The sequence below is a fragment of the Panthera pardus genome, unplaced genomic scaffold (genome assembly GCF_024362965.1).
Source record: "Panthera pardus isolate Hobbes unplaced genomic scaffold, ASM2436296v1 HiC_scaffold_3, whole genome shotgun sequence".
NCBI classification, from domain to species: domain Eukaryota; kingdom Metazoa; phylum Chordata; class Mammalia; order Carnivora; family Felidae; genus Panthera; species Panthera pardus.
This window is the reverse complement of record NW_026526876.1, coordinates 50,055,330-50,076,759: the sequence shown is the minus strand read 5'-3', so window position 1 is coordinate 50,076,759 and position 21,430 is coordinate 50,055,330. Positions and strand designations below refer to the sequence as shown.

General features: G+C 37.4%; 1 protein-coding gene across 19 annotated transcripts in view; it reads left to right on the top strand.

The window, feature by feature from the left end:
- The window catches only part of ACACA (acetyl-CoA carboxylase alpha), a 277,600-nt gene that overhangs the window by 69,223 nt on the left and 186,947 nt on the right, over nt 1-21,430 (top strand). For 16 of the 19 annotated variants that reach the window (XM_019424026.2, XM_053892519.1, XM_019424025.2 and 13 more), the window contains 2 exons: nt 15,593-15,725; nt 17,252-17,390. In XM_019424026.2, coding sequence (XP_019279571.1) covers nt 15,593-15,725; nt 17,252-17,390 — 272 coding nt within the window. Of the gene's footprint in view, nt 1-5,995; nt 6,110-8,368; nt 8,495-15,592; nt 15,726-17,251; nt 17,391-21,430 lie in introns of those variants that run through there. The other 3 variants (XM_019424033.2, XM_019424031.2, XM_019424032.2) reach the window with 2 other exon arrangements.

The following is a 21,430-nucleotide window of genomic DNA, read 5'->3' as shown; positions in this document are numbered from 1 at the left end:
TCAACATTTTATTATGAAAAATTTTAAGCCTACAGCACAGTTGAGAGATTTTATGAGAACGCCTAGATTTTACTCATCACCTAGATTCTACTATGAACATTTTTCTATACTTGCTTTATTAGTTATCTACCCATTTCTGTATCTCTGTATCCATTTGTTAGTTCATCTTGTATCCCCAAGTTTTGATGTGATATATTTTTATTGTTATTCAGTTTAAGATATGTTTTTCTTTTCATTGTGATTTAATTTTTTAATTTTTTAGTTGAGATATAATTCACATATAACATTGTATTTTAGGTATACAGCATAGTGATTTTATATTTGTATATTTATACATAAAATACATACATATACATGTAAAATTTATATATGTGCGTATAACAAAATAATTACCAAAATAAGTTTAGTTAACATCCATCACTATGCATACTTAACAATTTTTTTCTTTCTTCTTGTGATGAAAACTTAAGATCTACTCTCTTAGCAACTTTCAAATGCACAATACAATATTGTTAACTATAGCCACCATATTGTGTATCACATACCTAGGACTTACTTATTTTATAACTGGAAGTTTGTACCTTTTGACCACCTTCACCCATCTCACCCACCTTTATTGTGTCTTTTTTTTGACGCTTAAGTTATTTAGAAGTGGATTCATTAATTTCAAGACACTTGGATATGTATTAAAATCACTTGAATATATTTTAGTATCTTTGCCATTGATTTTTAGTTTAATCCATTGTATTCAGAGGATATACTCTGTGATTTCAAATCTTGGAAGTTTGTTGATACTTTATAGCCTAGCATATGGTTAAATTTTTAAAAAATAAATCTGTTTTTTGTATGTATATGCATATGTATATATTTTTAAGTAAGCTCTGTGCCCATCGTGGGGCTTGAACTCACAACCCCGGGATCAAGAGTCACATGCTCTACTGACTGAGCCAGCCAGGTGCCCCTAGCATATGTTCAGTTTTGATAAGATTTTATAACACTTTTGAAGGATGTATATTTTGCAGTTGTTGGTTGTAGGATTCTATATTTGTCAGTTAAGTTTTTTAATTGTGTTGTTCTTCAGTATCTTTGATTCCCCCCCCCCCCCAACTTGTTCTGTCAGTAAAACAGGAAGAAAATACCTTGCTACCAGAATCTTATAAATCAATAAGAAAAAGATATTTCAACGTCTTCTTTTTAAGGGTAGTATAGTTGACATACAATATTACATTAGTTTCACATATGCAACATAGTGATTCAGTGTTCATATACATTATGAAATGATCATGACAATAAGTCTAGTTACTTTCTGTCACTATACAAAGGAATTACAGATTATTGATTATATTCCCTCTGCTGTAGTCAATATAGATTATTGACTACATCCCTGTGACCTATGTATTTTTGTAACTGGAAGTTTGTACCTCTTAATCCTTGGAACTTATTTCACCCCCCTCCCCCCACTCTCCCCTCTGGCCACCACCAGTTTGTTTTCTGCATTTAATTTATGCGTTTGTTTCTGTTTTGTTTGTTTTGTTTCTTAGATTCCACATATAAGTGAAATCATAAGGTATTAGTCTTTCTCTGTCTGACTTATTTCACTTACCATAATACCTGCTAGGTTAGTTCACCCATGTCATTGCAAATGCCAAGATTTCATTCTTTTTTATGGCTGAGTAATACTCCATTGCCTGTGTATACCACATTTTCTTTACCCATTCATCTATTGATGGATACTTAGTTGTTTCCTTATTTCATTGTAAATAACTCTGCAATGAACATAAGGGTGCATATATTTTTAAAATATAAATAAATATATTAGTGTTTTGTTTTCTTTGGAGAAATACCCAGAGGTGGAATTGCTGGGTTGTATGGTAGTTCTATTACTAATTTTTTGAGGAAGCTCCACACTGTTTTTCCATTTTCCATTCCTACCAACAGCGCACAAGGGTTCCCTTTTCTCTGCATCCTTGTCAACACTTATTATTTCTTGTCTTTTTAATAAAAGCCATTCTGACAGATGTGAGGTGATAATCTCAGTGTGGTTTTGATTTGCATTTCCCTGATGATTAGTGATGTTGAGCTTCTTTTCATATCTGTTGGCCATCTGCAGGTCTTCTTTGGAAAAAGCCTATTTCATATCCTCTGCCCATTTTTTATTTTTTTTTTATTTAAAAAAAAATTTTTTTTTAACGTTTATTTATTTTTGAGACAGAGAGAGACAGAGCATGAATGGGGGAGGGCCAGAGAGAGGGAGACACAGAATCTGAAACAGGCTTCAGGCTCTGAGCTGTCAGCACAGTGCCCGACGTGGGGCTTGAACTCACGGACCACGAGATCATGACCCGAGCTGAAGTCGGCCGCTTAACCGACTGAACCACCCAGGCGCCCCAGCTCTGCCCATTTTTTAATCAGATTGTTTGGGGTTTTTTTGGTGTTGAGTTGTACAATTTCTTATTTTTTAATTTTACTTTTATTTTTGAGAGAGAGAGAGAGAGAGAATGAGCAGAGGAGGAGCAGAGAGAGGGAAACACAGAATCCGAACCAGGCTCCAGGCTCTCAGCTGTCAGCACAGAGCCCCATGCAGGGCTCAAACTCACAAGCCGTGAGATAATGACCTGAGCTGAAGTTGGGCACATAACCCAACTGAGCCATGCAGGCACCCCTGGTGTAGTATCTTTTAAATTAAACATACACATACTGTATCAATAAGCAAGTCCACTCCTGGGTATTTAACCGAAAGAAATGAGTGCATTTGTCACCAAAAACCAAGTATAAGGACAAATCTGGTGAAGATTCATAAACAACTCAAATGTCCATCAATAATAGATTAGATAAATAAATTATGGGATAGTCACCCAATGGAATACTACACAGCAATGAAAATGAATGAACTGCTATGTCACAATGATGAATTTTTTTAAATTTATTTTTAGTTTTTTTTTTTTTTATGTTAGAGAGCACGCAAGTTGGGGAGAGGGACAGAGAGAGACTCTTAAGCAGGCTCCATGCTCAACACTGAGCCCAATGCAGGGCTTGATCCCATGACCCTGGGATCATGACCAGAGCCATTAAGGAAGCCCTCTGAGACTCTGGAAATGTTCTGTATCTTAATGGGGTGGTTGGCTAAGCGGGTGTATACATATGTGAAATTAATTGAGTGTATACTTAAGATTTTTGCACGTTATTGTATGAAGTTATATCTCAAAAAGTAAATAAAACAGGGCTTCCAGCTATAGCTGAGTAAGGATCAATAAATCTTTAACCCAAAAAGCAAGTAAGGCTTGGCAAAACCATTTCAGTACCCTTGAAATCAACCAAAATACATACAACAATCTGAGAAAGAGTTGTTTGAAAAACTGCTGAAATTCAGTAAGAACAGTAGGAGTCTATGGTGTTCTTGCCTAAGACTCTTCTTGCTCCCTTCCCTAGGCTTGGGTGGTGTGGAGATTTTGCCAGTGTGGGTAGGCCATGAGACTGCCAGTTTTGATGCTGAGATTGAAGGAAGCTTACTCATTTTTGAGTGGTGGATGATGCCCATGGCCATTGGTGTTGTCAGTGGAAATGGTTCTCTTGGCATTTGATGTATCGGGTGGGCCATTGGCTCTAATAGACTGAGGTGTGTTTGTAGTTGGAATAAGCATATTGTTAGCTGAGGTTGCTTGTATGCATAGAGTAGACATGATAAGTCCCAATAGGAAGTAAAAGCCAGAGCAGACTTGAAAATGTCCTGAACTTTAAATGTGCTATCCTTCCCACACACAGACACATGAACAGAATCCAGAAGCCTTTAGTGGCTTTAAACATAATCATTGCCTCATCATTGGGAGACATATAAGCTATGCAGATACAGAGGTAACCACTTAGAAGGCAGGTTTCAACATAAAAACAAGCAATAGAAAGAAAATGAGCTGAGACATCAGTGGCTGCACACTTAGGGGTGGACAGATTTCACAGATTTAGCTGAGGCAAGTTATTAAGCCAAGGAAGGAAGGGGCATAGGGAAGGAGTAGTAGTAACAACAACAACCTTCATAGGTAAAAGAAATCAGAATCTAGACTTGCTACAATAAATTACTTAATATGTTGAGTCTTCAACAAAATCACGAAAAGAAATACGAAAATACAAAATCATGAAAAGAAATACGAAAGTGTGACCCATATTTAGGAAAAAAAGTCAATAGAAACTGTCTCCAGGTGTTCTTAGATGCTGGATTTAGCAGACAAAATCTTCAAAGCAACTATCATAAATGTTCAAAGAACCAAAGGAAAACATGTTTAAATAATTTTTTTAAAGTATGACAACAGCAAATCAATAAATAAAATTCTCAATAAGGAGAGAGAAATTACAAAGAAAAAAATATCATAAAAAGGATATACAGATGGCAGAAAAGGACATGAAAAGATGTTTAACATAATTAGCTATTAGGAAAGTGCAGATTAAAACAACAGTGAGATATTACTATACACCTATCAAAATGCCTAAAATAAAAACTAGTTAACAACACCAAATGTTAACAAGAGTATGGAAAAATGGGATCACTTGTACACAGTTGGTGGGAATGTAAAATGATGCAACCACTCTGGAAAATAATTTGGAAATTTCTCTTTATTTTTTTTAAGATTTTATTTTTTTAAGTAATATCTGCACCTAACATGGGACTTGAACTTACAACCCCAAGTTCAAGAGTCAAATGTTCTACTGACCAAGCCAAACAGGTGCCCCTGAAAATTTCTTATAAAATGAAGTATTTACCATATGATCCTGCAGTTCCACTCCTAGTTACATACCTATGAGAAATGAAAGCCCATCTCCATATAAAAATTTGTGCGTTTATGTTCACAGCAACATTATTCACAATGGGCACGAAGTGGAAACAATTCAATATCTATCAACTGATGAATGGAAGAATAAAATGTGGTATATCCATCCAATGGAGAATTAATTGTCCATAAAAAGAAATTAAGTACTAATACATGCTACAACACTGAAAGCATTATACTAAGTGAAAGAAGCCAGTCACAGAAGACCACATATCCTGTCATTCCATTTATGTGAAATAACCAGAATTTATAAGGACAGAAAGTAGATTAGAACTGGGGAGGGTTTTGGAGGAAATAAGGAGTGACTGCTACTGGCTGTGGGGTTTCTTTTAGGGTAATGAAAATGTCCTAAAATTGATTGTGATGACAGTTCATAACTACATGAATATAGTAAAAACCATTGAATTATATACTTTAAATAGCTGAAATATGTGGCATGTGAATTATATCTCAATAAAGTTAAAACATTTCAAAGTAAGTTTAACAAGGTCACAAGCTATATGATCCATATACAAAAATCAATTGTATTTGTATATACTAGGTAGCAATGAACAAGCAAAAAACAAAATTAAATTAATTCCATTCACAGTGGTATCAAAAAGAGCAAAATATTTAGGAATAAATTTAACAAAACCAGTGTAAGATTTGAATATTAAAAATTATAAAACGTTGTTTTAAGAAAAACCAAAGATGTAAATAAATGGAGAGAGAGTCCGTGTTCAGAGATTAAGAGGAATCAGTATTGTCAAGATGGCAATTTTCCCTAAATTGATCTGTAAACTCATAATCCTTATCAGAATCCCAGCAGGCTTTTTCTTTTCCTTTCTTTTTAGAGTTTGATGAGCTGATCTAAAATTTACATGAGAACCCAAAGGACCTAGAATAGACAAAACAATTTTCAAAAAGGAGAGCAAAGTTGGAAGACTTGTAACTACCTGATTTCAAAACTCATTATAAAACCATAATTTTCAAGGCCCTATAGCATTGCTGCAAAGATAGGCATATAGATCAGAAAAGCAGAATTTAGAGCCCACAACTAAACCTTTATATATATATATATGGTCAGTTGATTTTCAAGAGATCTATCCTTGATCCAAGATTTCTCTGCCTGGAAAAGCCCCAGTGTAAAACAGTCTCTTGCAGTGTGTGCTGCAGTAGGACTGAGACTGCATTGCAATCAAGCCAGCTCATGCATCACTGTCTGCTGGATAAACTGCTACGTCATCCTGGGTGCTGGGCATGTTACAATGCTGGGATCATTGTGGGCTTCTAGTTGGATTTTGTGCCAGGTATGTGTCTACTTTGGACACTCTCTATTCATGGTAGATTAAAGTGGGGATGCTTTGAATTTGGAGGAATGAATGTGGCTTTTTTATTTCTTGTGTTCTAATATTACAGAAGGATTGTGAGCAGCATCCATAAAAGATTAGAAACTCAAGCTTTGTTTTTGGATCTGGGTGTGCTGTGTTTAGTGTTTGGCTGTTTTAGAAAGATCCTTTGGTGAAAGAAGCACAGACTTGATTACTGAATGTACCTTTTTAGTATATTTTTTGATACAATTGAATGAAAAATAGCCTGTTTTATTCTATACCCAAGGCTTTATTTGTTTTTGAATGTTGACCTTATATAACAAAGGCAGAGAATGATTCTCTTTCGGGACCTGCCTACATCTGGAGACACTTAGATATGTGTAAAACTGAGCTGCTTGTACATCTGTGGTCACTGTAATTATTCTGAATAAAGACCTCAGTGCTCTATTTTTGAGACCTGTTATTCTGAAGAGTCATAAAAATAGGAGGGCTCCTTTGCATCAGCTTGGGTCTTCAAAGGAAAAAGTAAACGACTAAACTTTATTGGACATTGGCATAGCACGTAAGGAATGATGTGAAACGGCCTAGACCAGAAAACAACAAGGATGTACGTTTTCTGTTATGGCTGGTGGTCATGTTGAGTGGCCTGGTTAAGTCTTTTCAGGTTGGGTCATCTGAATGGCCTGAGGATCAGAATTTGTTTGCCTTAATCATTTGTTTTCTATTTGATCATTTATCTTCTGTTTCTTTTCTTTTCTTTTTTTTAGTTTTTTTTTAATGTTTATTTATTTTTGAAGGAGAGAGAGAGAGAGACAGAGTTTGAGTGGGGGAGGGGCAGAGAGAGAGGGAGACACAGAATCTGAAGCAGGCTCCAGGCTCTGAGCTGTCAGCACAGAGCCCAAAACGGGGCTTGAACTCACAAACCGCAAGATCATGACCTGAACCGAAGTTGGACGCTTAACCGACTGAGCCACCCAAGTGCCCCATTTATCTTCTATTTCTGCTCCAGGTTATTTGTGTATTTGTTTTGGAGAGTTTTCTGGAAGATCAATAGGTTCTCAGCATAGTTGGCAACAGATCATTAACTATTTCTATCCAGCATTTTGGTGGGAAAGAATTTTTTTGTGGTACATGAATGAAGTTACCACGACTCTGGTGAATTATACTTTTCCTGATGACTTATCATAGGAAATTCTGATTTTGCAGATTTTAGCTACTGGAGTCTCTCCCATTACAAGGGAGCAATAGCGTTAGCATCTGTTTTATTAAAAGCTAAAGTAGGACTTTGTTACTATATAACATTCAAACTATTTTTTTTAAGAGATCTATCTCTGGCCGATTTGCTTTTATAGCAATATATGTGTTCCAGTAGCCTTTCTAAGCAGGGTTTTTCTCTTCCCTGCTTAATCTGGGTCAGACCTCTGTGTGTAAAATATTTGTCTGGGCCCCTTTTCCTTTCAAGAATTTATTCACATATTCTCTATATCCCATTTGTCCTAGCTCCATTCTTACTTTCAAGTTTGGGTGAATAAAATCTTAGATTTTGTTGCTTTATTTAAAAAACGTTTTTGCATGCATGTATCACTAGTTTGGCCTAAAAATTAAAATTGTGGCTCACACTTTATTCAAAGTTCCTCAGTAGTGATATGTCTTGTACTTTCTACTTGCTTTCTTTACCGCCTGACCTGCTTTTTCCCTTCTTGCAGTCTGATAATCAGTATTATTTGTTTGATTGGATCTCAGAAATTACCCTACTTAGGCTGTGCTGTCCTCCTCCCTCTGGATTTCACGACCTCATTATTCTCTTGGCTCAGTTGTCCTTGTAGACTTGTCTTCTTTTTGCCCCGGGCCCTCCCTGTCATGTGCTCCTGGCAGCTAGGAGAGTCTTGTGGAGCTTTTTCTCTGGTGACTGTCAGAAGAAAGTGACCGTTGTTGAAACATGTTTGCTGCCGCTCATGCAGAGCTAAGATCTGTTTTCTAGTTATACAGGCTTTTCTGTTTCTCCCCCTCTCCTCTTAGTTCCCTTGGGAAATCAACCAATTCTGTGTGTAAACCAAGTTTAGGGAGAAAATACAAAAAGGAGGAAAGGTGGGGAAATGTGGAAATTGGGGACAAAGTAGACAAAAAGACTATAGTTTGAGGCCATCAGGAATACTCTAGTCTGACTGAAGCAGGGCCAAGAAGTAGGCAGAAGGCACAGTATCTCTTGTCCTCGTGGGTTTTAAGCACCTGCAACAGGAGGACGGACTGCAGCTTGTGTTTACAAGACCGAAACCTGAAGAAAAAGCTTCCATTCCTTTGCCATCTTGATATGCAGGGTTCTACAGAGGAAATTAAGGAGATGAGATATTACATGCTTCAAAGGTAAGTTTTTAGGTGCCGTATTTGGGCTATATATACCTTTAAAAAACAGTAAGACTTTGACGGCTAAACCCTGGAACTTACGGGAAATTTGGTTTGGTGATTTTGTTGTATCTATAAGAAAATTTTTTATTTTATTTCATTATGATTTTTTAAATTAATTATTTATTTTTAAATTTACATCCAAGTTCGTTAGCATATGGTGCAACAATGATTTCAGGATTCCTTAGATTTCTTAATTCCCCTTACCCATTTAGCCCATCCCCTCTCACACAACCCCTCCAGCAACCCTCTGTTCTCTATATTTGAGTCTCTTATGTTTTGTCCCCTTCCCTGTTTTTATATTATTTTTTGCTTCCCTTTCCTTATGTTCATCTTTTTTGTATCTTAACGTCCTCATGAGTGAAGTCATATGATGTTTGTCTTTCTCTGACTGATTAATTTCACTTAGCATAATACCCTCTAGTTCCATCCACGTAATTGCAAATGACAAGATTTCATTCTTTTTGGTTGCCGAGTAATACTCCATTGTATATATGTACCACATCTTCTTTATCCATTCTTCCATCAACGGACATTTGGGCTCTTTCCATACTTTGGCTATTGTTGATAGCGTTGCTATAAACATTGGGGTGCATGTGCCCCTTCGAAACAACAAATCTGTCTCCCTTGGATAAATACCTAGTAGTGCAATTGCTGGGTCATATGGTAGTTCTATTTTTAATTTTTTGAGGAACCTCCATACTGTTTTCCAGAGTGGCTGTACCAGTTTGCATTCCCACCAACAGTGCAAAAGAGATCTTTCTCCGCATCCTTGCCAACATCTGTTGTTGGCCTGAGTTTTTAATGTTAGCCATTCTGACAGGTGTGAGGTGGTATCTCATGTGGTTTTGATTTGTATTTCCCTGATGATGAGTGACGTTGAGCATTTTTTCATGTGCCGGTTGGCCATCTGGATGTCTTCTTTGGAGAAGTGTCTATTCATGTCTTTTGCCCATTTCTTCACTGGATTATTTGTTTTTTGGGTGTTGAGTTTGATAAGTTCTCTAGATTTTGGGTACTAACCCTTTATCTGATACGCTGTTTGCAAATATCTTCTCCCATTCCATCAGTTCCCTTTTAGTTTTGCCAATTGTTTTCCTTTGCTGTGCAGAAGCTTTTTTTCCTTTGGTTTCCCTTGCCTCCAGAGACGTGTTGAGTAAGAAGTTGCTGCAGCCGAGGTCAAAGTTTTTGCTTGCTTTCTCCTCAAGGATTTTGATGGCTTCTTGTCTTACGTTTAGGTCTTTCATCCATTTTGAGTTTATTTTTGTGTATGGTATAAGAAAGTGGTTCAGGTTCATTTTTCTGCATGTCGCTGTCCAGTTTTCCCAGCACCACTTGCTGAAAAGACTGTCTTTGTTCCATTGGATATTCTTTCCTGCTTTTTCAAAGATTTATTGGCGATACGTTTGTGGGTCCATTTCTGGGTTCTCTTTTCTGTTCCATTGATCTGAGTGTCTGTTTTTGTGCCAACTTTTAATTTTATTTTTAAATTTTATTATTTTTTTAATGTTTTATTTTTGAGACACAGTGCAAGCAGGGGAGGGGCAGAGAGAAGGGGACTGAGGATCCAAAGCAGGCTCTGCGCTGATAGCAGTGAGCCCAATGTGGGGCTCAAACTCATGAACTGTGAGATCATGACCTGAGTCAAAATTGGACGTTCAACTGACTGAGCCACCCAGGAGCCCCAGAAACATTTTTGTTTAAAAGAAATGAGTAAAATCTCTCATACTTGCTCCTGTTCTAAGCCTTTCTTTTACATTCAGAATTTGAATCAAAGATACCCAGGCACATGTATGCTATTGTAGTCATATTGAAAATAACCACCCCTGCACAGACCTTGCTGTGCTACTCTTTCACTAAGGGATCTCACTCAGTCTGTGCCATATTTGCTCACTGGCTTTGGCTGGTTTTTCAGGAGTGAAGTCTCTTCACTTGTTGCAAACGGAAATATCAATTCTGCGTAGTATGAACATCCTATGGTACCTTCCAAAAAGTTTTGAGAAAACTTTTTAAAAATGTGTCTCTGGGGCTGGGAAAGGTGCCTGCCATCATTGTCCTGGAATGTGACAGGGGGCAGTCAGACTGTTGTTGAGGGTGCCAAGCTCTGTTACCCTAGGATCTTTCTTCTTCCTATTTGTAGAACTTGGGGCTGAAGAGGAAATGAGTCAGGCCTCCTTGGCCTTCTTCAGGCCTCTTGCAGGTCTGTACTTCTCCATCAGAGGATTAACATGAAAGACCTGAATGATGGGCTTGATAGCAGTCATTAAGGGCTCCTCCATTATCTTTTTTTATTTGCTTGTTTTTGCAATCTAGAATTCTTATTCTGAAAAATACTAGCTGAAAATTAAACTTGACCTTGGCGGAAACAGAAAATTAGCAATAAACACCAAGTTGACAAAATTTGCCTATAGAATAGTTATCCTTTCCTTTTCCTTTTCATTTGACCTCTTCCCTTTTCATTTGACCCTTTTGGGGGAAAATCAAGCAAAACTTCCACTGAGTGTCAAGTAAATAAAAAGCCTTTGAGCTATTTTATCTATCTATTTATAGAAATATATATACACACACATATATGTATATGTATAATTAAGAATTTTTTTTTTTAAGGTTTATTTATTTTTGAGACAGAGAGAGACAGAGCATGAATGGGGGAGGGGCAGAGAGAGAGGGAGACACAGAATCGGAAGCAGGCTCCAGGCTCTGAGCCATCAGCCCAGAGCCCGACGTGGGGCTTGAACCCACGGACCGTGAGATCGTGACCTGAGCTGAAGTCGGATGCTTAACCGACTGAGCCACCCAGGCGCCCCTTAAGAGTGTTTTTTAATTCGTTGGTTAAGTGTCCAACTCTTGATATTGTCTCAGGTAATGATCCCAGGGTCATGGGATTGAGCCCCGCTTCAGGCTCTGCATTAAGTGTGGAGTCTGCTGGGGATTCTGTCTCTTTCCCTCCGCCCTTCCCTTGCTCTCTCTCTCTCTCTCTCTCTCTCTCAAATTGAAAAAAATGAGGGGTGCCTGGGTGGCTTGGTTGGTTAAGCATCTGACTTCCACTCATTTCATGATCTCACAGTTTGTGAGTTCGAGCCCTGCATTGGGCTCTGTGCTGACAGCTCAGAGCCTGGAGCCTGCTTCAGATTCTGTGTCTGCCTCTTTCTCTGCCCCTCCCCTGCTCACACTCTGTCTCTCTCTGTCTCTCAATAATAAATAAACGTGAAAAAAATTTTTTTAATTAAAAAAAATTATTTTTATGTATATAAAAGTATTTTTATATAACATTACTTTACTGTTTATATATACATGTAAAACAATCATATATATACACATATTTAAACAGAATACACACATATATACATATTGTGCAAACACACACACACACACACACACACAGAATTTTGTTTCTCTGTGGGTAAATATAACAGATGACCTGTCCACTGTTTCATAGAGGCGTCTCTCATGGAGCAATCTGTCCTCCAATTTGAACAGTCATATCTAGGGAATTCCTTTCTCTTTTGTATTGGTTCATCTGTTTCTTGCTTCCCTTCTTTTCCTTTTTCTTGGTTTACTCCATCCTTTTGGAAGACAGCATTCTCTGATAGCTTCCTGAGAAAAGATAGATGAGAGATAAAGGTTTTGAGATCTATTCCATCTTTATACTTGATCCCCTTGTTTTCAGCATGGTGCCTCACTTCAGAATATGGCTATATGAAGGATCCCATTGTTAAAAGTAAGACATAGTTTTGTTTTTCTCCCCTCTTTGATTATAAATGATTCTCAGAACTCACTAAACCATTGATAAAATCTTATGACCAATCCCTTCTCCTCTTTAATTTTATCAATGAAGACTTTCCTTCCTTTCTTGTCTTATATACTCAGGTAGCTCCTTGTTGATTCTAAGTAATAACTTACCTATCTTTTCGCTCCCTCCCTAAATAGCTGACAGCTGATCTCTGAGGAGTGTGTGTTTAACTTTAGATGTATAGAATTATATAACATAATCTTTCATAGCACACTCATTGGTCCATTTATGGGCTAATATTATTTATTTATTTGGTTACTTATTGCATTATTTTAAAAAATAATATAAAAAGAATTTGAAAACCCACCATCTAAAACAAAGGTAGGTCCTTGACCATCACCTGCATCTAACTATATGGTCTCTCCTCCTTAGTACTTCTCCCTGCCTTCCCCCACCCAGATAATCATTTTCCTTAATCATATGTTCATAACATTCTTTTATCTTCCTGTTTATTGTATCTATATGTATCTCCCCAAAATGTATATATTTTAGTTATTTTTACTTTATGATATGTTCTTAAAATTATAATCTGTGCATAATCTTTATATTTTTGGAGTTCTGAATACTTGACTGAGGTCTCCTGTTATTTCTAATAATATGCAGAATCTTTTGTGTTTTCTATGTGAATGATTATATCACTCACAAATAATGACAGTTTAACTTCCTCCCTAGCAGTCCTAATGCCTCTAATTTATTTTATTTTATTTTTTCATTTTATTGCACTTGCTAGGAAATCTAACACAGAGTTTCACATTTATGGATTTTCTAAAATTAAACCATCCTTGCATACCTGGGACAAACTCAACTTGGTTATGGAGTAACTTTTTTATAATATTTTACCCATCCTTGCACCAATACCCTGCTATTTAGAATATTTTATTCAGGAATTTTGCATTTGTAGTCATGAATACAGTGGACCTGGACTTTTCCCTTAATGTGACTTATTTGTCTAGTTTGAGTATCAGTGTTACTCTAGCTGAGGAATTTTACTTCTTTTCTCACTGTTTGAAAGTTTGATAGACTACTGCCCTTAAAAGTTGTTTGAGAGCACTTCTCTTTTATTTTTTATTTGTTTTTACTTTTTAACAATTCTTTTCTTTCCACTGCTGAGCACTTAGTATTTTTTTTTAATGTTTACTTATTTATTTATTTTGAGAGAGAGCACAGGAGCATGAAGGGGAGAAGGGCAGAGAAAGAGGGCAAGGGAGAATCCCAAACAGGCTCCATACCCAGTGCGGAGCCCAAAGTGGGGCTCAGTCTCACGACTATCAGATCATTTTACTATGAGCTAAAATCAAGAGTCAGACGCTTAACTGACTGAGCCACCCAGGCACCCTGAGAACTTGTTTTTTAAAACTGTCTGGACCTGGTATTTTCTTTGTGGGAAGATTTTAATCATACCCTTTTATTTTGAAAAGAAATTACTGCAGCATCGATGTTAGAGTACAGGATAAAGGAAGGAAAGGTGGGAATAAGAAAAGAGCTGTCCGTTAAACAGTGTGTGTAAGTGCTTAGTTATAGCCATTATCTCATTTAACCCCCAAAACACCTTTTCAAAGAAGGCCTATCAGTCAAGGTCCAGTAAGGGAAAGAGAAACTGCATTAGGTATTATAAACCAGTGGGCATTCAGTAGTGAGAACTGGTAACTTGGGTATTTTCTACAGTAGCTCCAAAATTAATACTTGCAGGAAGCAGCTACCACCCCTAGGGCTGGGAGAAAAAAAGGAAGAGGTAGGGTTACCAGAACCTAGCAGCTTGACGGAGGGCCAATCAGGGCTGATGCTTGCACCTCTGAGAATAAGCTTTGAGTAGCTGGTGCTCAGGACAGGTGAGTAGCTAGCCTGACAGTTATGTGATTGATAGGCCCAGGCAGCACAGCCCAGAGGGTGAGTGAACGTGGCAAGGCTGGTATTCTGCCAAGGAGCCACAACCTGCTGCTACTGGTACTACTGAGAGATGCAACGAGGCTCCCACTAGGAATATTGAAAGATGGTAGAGGCTGGAATTAACTCTCTGTTACTGTGGAGCAATGATGATAAAAGCTGGAAAACAAAAATAAAATCCCTATTCTTACCATTCTGCCTTCCCATTGGCAGAACCGATTAGGTTTGCAGAGTCTTAGCTTTATCGTCACAGGGCAGAACATAAAAGGGTGAGCTTGGAGTTGAGAGACAGTAGGTAAATAACCAGAACAGTCTATACTATGTGTATTTTGCAAAGAGAAAAAGGAAGTTGAGCAAGGTTAAATTATTTACTTAAGATCATTGGAAATATTAAGTGGACAGATCTGGATTTAAACCCAGCCCTGTACTTTTCCAGTACCATATTTCATCTATTCTTAAAACACCATTGATTGTTAGAGGCACCATTATTGTATATACCACTGAGAAAAAAAATACTGCCAATTAAATAAAGCACACCATCAGTTGTAAGATACACATCAATTTCAGATATTTTTCTAAGTTTTTTTTTTAAAATTTTTTTAACGTTTATTTATTTTTGAGACAGAGAGAGACAGAGCATGAACGGGGGAGGATCAGAGAGAGGGAGACACAGAATCTGAAACAGGCTCCAGGCTCTGAGCTGTCAGCACAGAGCCCGACACGGGGCTTGAACTCACAGACCATGAGATCATGACCTGAACCGAAGTCGGCCGCTTAACCAACTGAGCCACCCAGGCGCCCCCTAAGTTTTTTTTTAAAGGAGGAGTGTCTTAAATTTGATGAAATATGATATATTATTATGCTGCCTTGTAAAGTATTTGGTTTTGGAGTTGATTTTGAAATGCCTGTGGAATACACAAGTGAAATGCTTCATCGGCAGTTAAAAGTGTACATTTCATAAGAAAAATGGAGCCTAGAGATACAGAGGTGAAGGTCATCTGTATTCCAGAATCATGATCTAATGACAGCCTTGCTGTTTTCTTAGCTTTCCCAGTCTCTCTGAGTCTGTTATCTCTACTATCTCATTTCAGTCTGTACTTTTGCCTGTCGCTTTGTGATGGGATTTGTTGGTAAACCATAATATTATCTTTTATTATTCAAGAACACTTATATTTTTTTCTTAAATTTCCACAAGCAAATATCTTTTTCCCCCCTTCCTGTCTTCTATTCAAAAAGTGTGTGACCTGTCAGCATACAGTCATCACAAGGGTACAGTTGGAAGTGCTGTTATAAGTATGGTAGTGAAAAGCAGACCCCTAGGGGAGATAGATGGTGTGAAGAAATCCCATCTAAAGACTCTCATGCTTTCTTTGTTTTTATAGGTCCAGCATGTCTGGCTTGCATCTAGTAAAGCAAGGTCGAGACCGAAAGAAAATAGACTCACAGCGAGATTTCACTGTAGCTTCACCAGCAGAATTTGTTACGCGTTTTGGGGGGAATAAAGTGATTGAGAAGGTAAGTTATAACTTGCTGAATTACTTTTTTTCAAAAGCGCATGAGATTTAATGACTAGACATGTCTAGATTTGCTCAAAACCAACATGTAGTTTTTAGAGACTGCCTTTTTCTGCAGAATTAACCTCTCTGCCTCCGTAGCATCCTGTTAATTTCACTATTTCCTGTGTATTTACCACTGAGGTAATTTAGGCATAGCTAATTAAAAGATGAAGTGGTCAGAAAGTTCTTTTTATTTAAAAAATTTTTTAATGTTTATTTTTGAGAGAGAGAGAGAGAGCGTGCGCATGCACATGCGCACAAGTGGGGGAGGGGCAGAGAGAAAGGGAAACACAGAATCCCAAACAGGCTCCAGGCTCTGAGCTGTCAGCACAGAGCCCAATGCAGGGCTTGAACCCATGAACCACAAGATCATGACCTGAGTCAAAGTTGGACTCTTTGCTGACTGAGCGACCCAGGTGTCCCCAGAAAGTTCTCTTTAAAACAACCTGTGGTTTTATGAGGTTGGGCTTCAGGAATCTGAGAAGGTATGGTAAATTGATTGGCTGGTGGGGTGGTGGTAAGGAGATACTATGTCACATTGGATTGAGAGCTAAGGGAGTGAAGGCTTAAACAGTTTGATATACTGTGAACTGATGGCTTTTCCTGGGTATTTGAGATGTTTAGAGGGAATATGCCATATGAAATACTTAGACATTACAAGTATTTTGAAGTGTTGTGAGCAATTCTATGCCCCTTTTGTCTAAACCATGTCAGAACTGAGAGGATGACTTGGTTGAAATAGCTTGCGGTGATTGAAAAATTAAAGGGTGGGAACCTGTATTCCCACTCCTAAAAGTTTTGCTCCAGTGGTGTCCTTCTGTTAGTCTTCCAATAAAGATAGTTTATATTTTAGCCTGTGTTACCCTGGGGCCGTGGTTGCAAGATAGGTCAGGAGGTGAAAGGTTTGTTTATAGAGAAGTCTCAGGATCATTGATTCTTCTACTTTTCTTCTTGTGACCATTCTTTGTAAGGTAGTCTCTACACTTCTAAGGCATTTGCGGTTTAGCATTTTGGAGAGAGGTAGTGGTTGGTGCCAGGGTTCTTACACATGTGCAGGCCTCTGTGCCTTGTTTTACTACAACAGAGAATAGTGAAGGACACTACACTGTTTAGTCTTCCTTCATTCCTTAATAATTCATCACCCCTCTGAAGTTTGTCTTCTGTGCCCTAGTAACAGGTATAGTAGAATAATTCACAAATTCACAAGGTTTGAAAATTGTGATTTTCCCCTTCAAGAAATGAAGTAAAAAAGCAGTAAGCTTTAGCTGGCATATATTAAAGTATTTGCTGGGCTAACATTTTAAAATATCCTTTGATCATGTGGGAGCTGGTTCCTAACCACCTAGACTAGCAACACAAATTCTTAATTGAAAGTCTGGCTCTTCGGAGTAAGATAGGTCTACACAAATGGTCTCATTTCTTTTTGTCCGTCATTGCCTGCCTCTTCTACTTCTCTCTCCAATTCCCATCCCACCACTCTCCCAGGTTCTTATTGCCAACAATGGCATCGCAGCAGTGAAATGCATGCGGTCCATCCGCCGATGGTCTTATGAGATGTTTCGAAATGAACGTGCAATCCGATTTGTTGTTATGGTCACACCTGAAGACCTGAAAGCCAATGCAGGTGAGTGATTAGCATGAGAAAGCATCATCCTTGAGCATAAAGCATTGAATAGCAAAGTCTGTAGTAGGAGAATGTTAACTTGGGGGGGATTCCCAAACCCTAAGATTTCTTTTTTAAAAAGTGTCAATAATAGGCATATATAAGTGATTGTACTATATTTAACCTCAGCATCAATTCCTACGTTCTAAGTAAAAATAAGTAGAAATTTAACCAGTGTTGATTGGGGTTTCTAGGTGTATGCCCTTCCAGTGTCAAGTATTGGCTAATCTGCATAAGTAGATTGGCATGTGTAAGTGGAAAGATTGAAAGAAAATGCTATTTCCCTTATGAGCAAAGCTACACTGAATTTTAGAGAATCTTGGGGTTAAGATTCTTTTTTACCCTCCTCCTGAGGGATCCAAGTGGGTTTCATTCTGTGAGCTCTTCTGCATATTCTCTCTACTCAGATGGTCCTCCATCTGAGAGTTGTAGATAAAGACCATTGGTATAGTTGAGAGGATATGGCTGGTCTTTCCTCTTTTTATCACTAAAGTATAATCTCTAAGGTAGAAAACTCACAGATAACATTAGCTCTTTGAAGAGCTATCTTTTTAAACCTATTTGGTGTGTATATTCTTTCTCTATTGAGACAATGATGTTAACTATTCCTAAGGAGTAGGGGTTATTATGTTATCTTATTTAGAAATAGATAACATACCAGGTTATTGGAAAGCATATGTTATTATGTGAAATCATTTAGTTTGACCCTTTAATATCTCTGAGTCACAATTTTTGTTATCTGTAAAAGGAAGATCATAATATCTAATTCACTGCATAGTTATAAAGATGAAATTGTCTGTAATAAACATAAAACTACCTTGCATGATTTCTTTTTCCCCCATCTATTTCTACCTGGTGCTCCTATTAATTCATTTATTCCTTCACTCAGTGAACATGGAGACCCATAGTTGAATAAAATCTGATCTAGCTTTAGGAAACAAATAATTTCAGTACCGTTAGATAAGTGCTATAATAGAAATATGCACAGGGTACTGCAGGAACACAGAGTTGAGGCATCTTAACTTTGCTCTTGGTGACAGGGTTAAGAGAAAGCTCTTTGAAAGAAGTTATGCCTAACCAAGAATGAGTAAGCAATTAGCAGGATGTTCCAGGCAGAGTGTTCCAGGCAGAAAGAACAGTAGATGCAAATGTATGAAGGCGTGACACAGTGGTTTGGTGGAAACTACAGATGTACTTGTTTAAAGTACAAGATGTGATTTAATATTTCTCAAAGAAGGCCTTGATTTTCATCCTCAGGAGCATAGACTTTATCTTTTTAGGAATGTGTATGTGTGTCTCTGTTGGACATTAAAGGATTGGTATTTTAAATGGATTAGTTGTTGTTTTTAACAACTTAAAAGTAGAAGAGTGTAATGAATCCCTTCCTATTTACCTATCATCTAACATCAACAATTATCAACTCATGGCCAGTCTAGTTTCATGTATACTTTCACCTCCTCCCCTGTTCACACAATTTCTAAAGCAAATTCTAGATATATTATCTCATGTGTATCTTAAAGAAACTTTTTTTTTAACATAAGCAACTAGATGGACAATTCAGATGGTATCTTGGGAGATCCATTTGTGGAAGGCAATACTAGAGAATATGATGAGGCTGAGAAGATAGAAGAAAGAGATGGTTTGGAGATTTAGGAGGTAAAATTGACAAAATTTGGTGATAGAAGAGTCAATGATTACTGTTAGGTTTTTAACAGTAGGTTGACTAGGCAACTAATGCAAAATATCAACCAGAAGAGTAAGGTTTTTCTGGGGGCGGAGGATAGACAGATTAGGTTTGGAGTACTTCTGGTATAAGTAGATCCTATAAATCCTATAAAAAGTTGGATATATCCTTCCAGAACTTAGAAATAATGAGGGCTAGAGACTAAGAGTCTACATTATCAGCAAACATGTGGTAGTTAACACTACCCCCTGAAAGAACAGGTAGAAAATAAAGAGAAGAGGACTGAAGATGAAATTTTATAGAAGAGTAAAATTTTAGTGATAGACTCAGGAAGATAGGCCCATAAACAATGCTGAGAAGAGATGATTGGAGAGAGAGAAGAAACAGAAGAGAGAAAAAAGAATTTCAATAAGGAGGGTCAAATGTGTCAGCGGTTCAATAAGATAGGGATAGAACCTTCCAGTAATTAGGAAACCATCGGTAGTATTGCCAGAATAGTTTCAGTGGAGCAATATGAGTGTGCAGACTGTTATCAGATGTTAAGGAATGAATAGGAAGTGACAATGTAGGTGGGTTTTTTAAAGAATTTTGGATGAGAAGGGAAGAAAAAAAGGTAGTAACTGAAGAGAAATACAGTCTCAAGGGAGGATTTTTATTTTTCAGAGTGAAAGAGACTTGGGAATGTTTATAGGTTGAGAAGAAGGAGTCCAAGAGAAAGAGGGAAAGGGGTGGAAGTACACAAGGGACCTGGAGGAGATGAAAGGGGATGCAGTTAAGAGCACAGGTGGACAAAAATAAGCATATTTTCTAGTATTTAGTCTGAGAAACAAAAATCGGTAATGAGGCAAATGTATTTGTACAAGGATATTCATTGTAGTGTTATTTAAAATAATGAGAAACCACAACAAAACAAAAAAAATAAAATAATGAGAAACTGGGAGTAACTTAAGTGTCCAACATGAGCAGATTAGTTAAGTATAATGCGCAACACCAATTCTGTGAAATACCATGCACACATTAAAAAATATTTTGTAGAATAATGTTTATTGGTCTGAAAATGCGTTCTAATAAATTGCTACATTATTTACTATTTTTGTACATAACAATATTACCATAAACTTGGCTGTTTAAAACAACAGACATTATCTTACAGTGTCAGTAGGTCAGAGCATGGCTTAGCTGGGTCTTCTGCTTCAGGTTATTACAAGACTGCAATTATTTGTCAGCTGGGTCTGTAGTCTCATCTGAGGCTCGATTTGGGATGGACCTGCTTTTAAACTCAGGTGATTGTTGGCAGCATTCAGTTTTCTGTGGGCTGTCCGACTGAGGGCCTGAATGTTTAGCTGGTTATTGGCCAAAGACTACTCCTGACTCCTTGTCATGTGGGCCATCCCCAAATGACTGCCTGCTACTTCAGAGCCAGGAAGGGAAAGTCTCCTAGTAAAAGATCAGTTACTTTCTTATGTAACGTAATCATGAAAGTGACAGCTCCCCACCCTTGACATGTTCTTTTGGCTAGCAAGTCATAGATCCTGCTCACACCCAAGGAGAAGGGATTCCTTAAGGTATGGATACCTGGAAACTGGGATCATGGGAACAGACTGTCCATCACTATTGCAAAGAAAAAGTTAGTTATAAGGAGATTGGTAGCATGACATGATAGGGAAAAAGACACTGTGTATAATTAGAAAAAAAGTTATAATGACATATACCAACAGCAGTACTAGTTATCTTTGGGGGTGGTATTTTGGGGTGTTTTTATTTCTGTTTCTTTTTCCAACTTTTTTGCAAAGAGTTTATACAGTTTTACAATTTCTTTACAAGTTATTTGAAAAAGAACTCAGAAAGGATTATGATACCAGTGGTATTGAATTAATTATTTTGATTGATTTTTCCTTTTTTCTAACCTTTCTGTTATGTTAATTATTTTAGTAGCTTTACTGAATATAATTTATGTACCATGAAAGTCACCATTTGAAAAGTACACAGTTCTGTGAGTTTTGGTAAACTTATACCATTGTGCAGTCATCATGGGAATCCAGTGTAAGATAACCATTACTTTTACAATTTAAAAGATTATGGAGAAGGAGCCTTAGATACAAGAGCTGGTTATTACCATAAGGAGAGGACTTTATCCTGAGACCTGGAGGGGAGTGGGCTGACATGACAGGTTAAGGGATGGTAAGGGTGGTAATAATTGACCCAGTTGCATATTTTTGTGTCGTGAAAGGTGGATGATTAATGAAATCCGTAGAAAGAAATGAGTGTTATCCTTGGAGGGGAGTTTTGTTCATTTGTAAATATTCTCTAGAATAGC